The 4,971-nt window shown below is 35.6% G+C and overlaps 1 protein-coding gene across 1 annotated transcript; it reads left to right on the forward strand.

Moving 5' to 3' along the window:
• The first annotated feature begins 214 nt into the window (after positions 1-214).
• ARV1 (ARV1 homolog (S. cerevisiae)) lies at positions 215-4,971 on the forward strand. The gene is made up of 5 exons (XM_010293786.1): positions 215-220; positions 1,047-1,166; positions 2,826-2,979; positions 4,187-4,411; positions 4,865-4,971. Exons 1-5 carry the CDS (start codon positions 215-217, stop codon positions 4,969-4,971), a joined length of 612 nt encoding a protein of 203 aa, XP_010292088.1.

The following is a 4,971-nucleotide window of genomic DNA, read 5'->3' on the forward strand; positions in this document are numbered from 1 at the left end:
ACCTGCGGGCGAGCGCCCTTCTGCAAGTGCACTTGTTTGAGGCGAAGGGGTTGCTGTGATCAGCTGCTGCTGCTCCTCAGCTTTCTGCTAGGAGTTACTTCCCCCTCAGGTCTGCTCGATGAGCCTTCTGTAAGACTTAGTTAACTGTCCTGTTCACAGCTAGTATAATAGCCTTTTGTTAGCCTCCCTCATTTAAGTCAAGGAGTGACCAGCCATGCAGGTAAGTCAATAAATCTGAAGGGGGTTGATGACAGGCAGTGGTCTGAGTGAAATAACCTCTCTAGCAGGCACAGCAGGAACCAGCAGATGTATTGGAGAAGTAGAGGTCTAGTGTCTTGCCACCGTTCAGTAGCAACTTCTGACTCTTGGGCTGCTGTATCTGTGTGTGAAATGTGTGTGAAAACTACATTCTCAGTATTCTAATATTCTATATATTGGTGTCTGTTCAATAATGGAAAATGAATTGAAACATATGGACCGCTTACCAGTATGCAAGACCAAGAAACAGGAAAAAAAAGACATTTACTTTTTTCTTGAAAGGGGGAGAAAGGTAGGCTAGGAGGATAAAGCATCTCTTTTAAAAGAAGGAATTGATAAAATAAATTAATTCTCTTTCCAAAAAAATACCAAAATATCCAGTTAGATAGGCCATGATCAGATAACCTTTAACAAGATACTGGTGCATTTCTTCAGTGTTGGGAAGGCAATTTGCATTTTTTGCATCTGTAGGACACAGAATGATAATCAAGTACATCCTTGCATAGTTTATTATCTCTGTTAATCTGAAGCCTATAAAAATCAATAACGTATCTTTATGTTTTGTAAGGGAAATCCTTGTGTCAACTGTAGCGTCAAAGGAGGGAAGCAATTTTTCTGGATAAACTAAAAACCTATTGAAAATAAAGATTACGTTAAGGAAAGACTAATAAGCATTGAATAGGTACTTTGGATTTATACAATTGTGCTAAGCATAGAGGAACATTTAATAAATGCTTGCTTTCTCTTTCATTTTTTTTTCCTAATTCTTATCATTTTGTGACTTTCAGAAATCCTGCCAGAAACCTGTGGACAAATACATTGAGTATGATCCTGTTATCATCTTGATCAATGCTGTTTTATGTAAAGCACAAGCATATAGGCACATTCTTTTCAATACAAAGATAAATGTAAGTTGCTACTTCCCTACCCTGTGACTTTTTTTTTGTTGTTGTTTAAAGATACGTTTAGGTTTGGTAAGTTGATTGTAATAGCTGTAAAATTTTAGGAACTGTTCTTCTGCTCTTCCACAGGTTCCATCAAGCTGAATCAGTTTTGTTCTCGAACAGGTTAAGGGTCTAATATTGTGGATAGAACACATGAAGTCTCAAACTCCACATATTACTAAGAAAGTTACTGTCTCCTCAGTAGTGATACCACAATACCATCCTACATGTTAGAGGGAGTCCTAATTGGACTAATTGGAAGAAAGGTCTAATTTTAAGTTCATTTCCAACATAAATTTCTGTTGGAAACAGTTCTTTTTGAAATGAGCTATAGTAGCATAACATACCATATTAACAATAGTATGCCAATTAAACCTACTGTACTAATTTTTCACGCGTTTTCTCCTGACTATGTCTTCAAAACTATAGCAAAAGATAGCGACTTTCCCATGAAGTGTTGTTGATGCAGTGTTACGTAGTCAACTGAGTTGTGCTGGCCTGTCTGGAGTATAGAGGTGTAGCTTTTCTGACAGAATTGCATATTTTTACTTTAAGGATTGATTTGCCAGGAGAGGGAATCTAATCTAGAGCAAATTATCCAAGCATAAGTGTATGCGGTGTTCATGGTGATACTTCTTGGCCAGTCCAGTGTTAAGCAATGTAGATAGATACACTCACCTCGTATTTCAAGCATAAATCTGACTAAAGGTTTTTATGAATTCAGTGCTTCCAGAAACTGGTAATGATGTTTTCCATGAGGCTTCTGGAAGGACTATCCCATCTGTGGAAATTTTGTCTATTCAAATAAATTGAGTTGAATTTTAAACTGCCTTAGCCTATGCATGCATGTGCAATTGGCATAACTAGTCTCTAATGGAAAAAGTAGAATCCACGCACAGAAATTGCATTGGTTTATTTAAATCTCTATAAAATCAGGATTCACACCCATACACACTGGCTCACACTCTGTGAGAAACATGGAATATGGAAACATGGTAACTGTGGACCCTCACAACATCATTTTTGCAGTCACTTTAGAGGATACTTACGAGTTTTATTTAGTTGTATTGCTCCATTTATTTTTGGTTCTTCACCCTTTTCTGAACTAAGAAATGTTTTTGGCACTACCAGTTTCTTCTGATGGAGACTGTCCCAGGGAACACAGAAACAAGGCTATTTAAACCAGTTCACTGAAGGGAGTAGTTGCCCTGAGACTAAAATTTTCTATAGTTCTAGAAGTTTCTATACTATAGTATCGTTCTGCTAGCTATGCCACAATTTTGTTTTTATACTCCGATCTGAAACACCCTTCCCAATTTAAAAAAAAAAGTATAGAGCAATCTTTACAAACTACAGTTATATGCTTTCCTCTGTATGGAACTGTTCATGTAATTTCCTACCTTCTCTAACTGACTTTATCATGTTAATTTATGCTAAAAGGATGTTGTGCTAAACTAGTGGCTCAACAGAAGAAATTTGCTTGTATGTTTGAACAAAAATAATAAACCTACAGAGCTTGTTTGTGTGGAGATGTAGAAATGTATTTTAAATACCATTTTAATACTAATACTTCAATTTATGCTGATTTAATACATATGCTTTTATTATTCTTTCATTTACCAGATTCATGGGAAGCTCTGCATATTTTGTTTGCTCTGTGAGGCTTATCTCAGGTGGTTACAACTACAGGATTCAAGCCAAAATATAGATCCTGATGACTTAATCAGATATGCCAAGGAATGGGATTTTTATAGAATGTTTGGTATAGCTTCTTTAGGTAAGATTGATGATGAGTTCATGCAACTGCTCTTTAAGCATTGAATAATTTCATGAGTCTTTCATTAAGCCTGTATTGCAAAAATTAATACAGAATGGATATCGTGTCCCACCCAGTACGGTTAAACGATTATACACATACTCTCTCATTTGCCTTCATTTAATGCAAATACATATTTCAACCCTGATTACAGTTCAGACTGATATGATAAGCATTACATACCAAAACACGGAAAAGTGGCAATGTTCAGAAATCTTCATCTGAATCCATTTACATATTTTTGAAGGCCAGTGTAGAGCTCAGCCTTATTCCATATTTCATGATGACTCCAAGGTTTATTATTCATTAAGGTGATGCAACATTAAGGATGATGCTTACAAAAGTAAACAGTAAACGGGAAAAGGTTTTTTGGGGTTTGTTTTTTTTTTTACATGAATACATAAAGATACAGAGCAGTGTCATCACTGGTAGAGAGTAAATACTTCTGTGCTGCAAGACTAGATTTGAAGGTAGGAGAGGGGTTTTGTTTTATCTCAGTTAATACTTCTCGGTGTTTTTTTTTTTTATGCTGCTGGAGTTTAAAACAAGCTTGCAGACTAAAACCAGTATTTTCCTTAGACGTTCAGAGTTTAACTTCAGTCATTTATTGTCTAGTGTTGCTCTGAGTAGTCTTTCATAACAGGTCAGTAAACATGGTGGAGTAATTAGTCTGAGAGTTACTTTGACATCTGCATTAATACCAGTGTTATGCAGGGATGCAGTGTCAAAAAAAGTAATAGCTCAATGAGATTTTTGCTATAGTGTTCTTTCTCTTGCTGGATGGAAAAGGTTCGTTGCTGGTGACCTTTTCAAAAAGGAAAAGTATTAATTTTGTCTTACGGGCCAACAGACAATTGAAAAAAAAAAACAAAACCTCGCTCTTTTTGTTACAAAGGAAAATTAAAGGAAGTTCATATGCTAAGCTTTCTGGGCTGTACAATGTTAGAAATTACAAGTATGACAATCCTACACACAGAATTCTGTGATAGAATTATTTTGAATATCAGGAATGAACACAAGCGATGGAGGACATGTTCATGTTTGCATATGTCTTTTAAATGGCAGTGGCTTAGTTGCATTTGGGACACATAATTTCACTAAAATTCACTGAAAAAAGGACTTGATCTTGGGACTTCATTCTTTCTTTCCAACTCTTATTTCCTCCTAGAACTAACTTCGTTTTTGCTTGGCATTTTTATTGCCTTATGGTGGATGAGACCCGAGATGTTGAAAACAAAATCTGACTTCATTTTACTTCTCAAAGCACTGCTATTGTCCAGCTATGGAAAGCTTTTGCTAATTCCAGCTGTTATTTGGGAACATGACTATACGCCTTTGTGCCTTGCGTTTATAAAAGTGTTTGTCTTGATATCAAACTCTCAGGCCGTTAGAGGTATGTTTTTGCTTTTTTCTTACTATGTTATTTGTATAGAATGTATGTGAGAGAATGCAGATGTTACAGAAGTCATTACTATTGCTGGTTTTGTTAATCGGTATCAGATACGTGTTATTTAGACTTTAATAGAAAGCAAATGAAACCAAACACTTCATTAAAAAAAGAAAAAGCACTTCTTATCTCACCATCATCTCTTTGTGTATATACTGTATTACATCTATCAGATCCATCAGTTAGAATTTCAGGCAACTCCTTGTGAATCATTGAAACATAAAGTAGAATTCTGTGTGTCCGGAAGATGAAAATTTTATGTTAATTTTTGCATGGCTTTAGAATGCAGACTTTTAAGAGATTTCTGTGATTTCTTACTCATGCAAATTAACTTGAATTCTCATATGGTTTCTCTAATCTTCTTAAATGGTGATAAATTTGTTCTGTTTTCTTTTGCAGTTACATTGAACTTGAACCGAATGCTCCCTTGGTTGGCTATTGTCTTTGGATTAATTTTGGAAAATGGTGTGGTCTGCTTGTTCCAGAAAATGGGGTGGGATATTTGA

Source organism: Phaethon lepturus, unplaced genomic scaffold (assembly GCF_000687285.1).
Source record: "Phaethon lepturus isolate BGI_N335 unplaced genomic scaffold, ASM68728v1 scaffold55398, whole genome shotgun sequence".
Classification (NCBI taxonomy): Eukaryota; Metazoa; Chordata; class Aves; order Phaethontiformes; family Phaethontidae; genus Phaethon; species Phaethon lepturus.

Bases quoted from the DNA above. Each gene is read 5' to 3' on its own strand.
- ARV1 (XM_010293786.1), top strand. The intron at 1,167-2,825 runs GTAAGTTGCTAC...TTCATTTACCAG, and splicing joins TTTTCAATACAAAGATAAAT to ATTCATGGGAAGCTCTGCAT. The intron at 2,980-4,186 runs GTAAGATTGATG...ATTTCCTCCTAG, and splicing joins GTTTGGTATAGCTTCTTTAG to AACTAACTTCGTTTTTGCTT.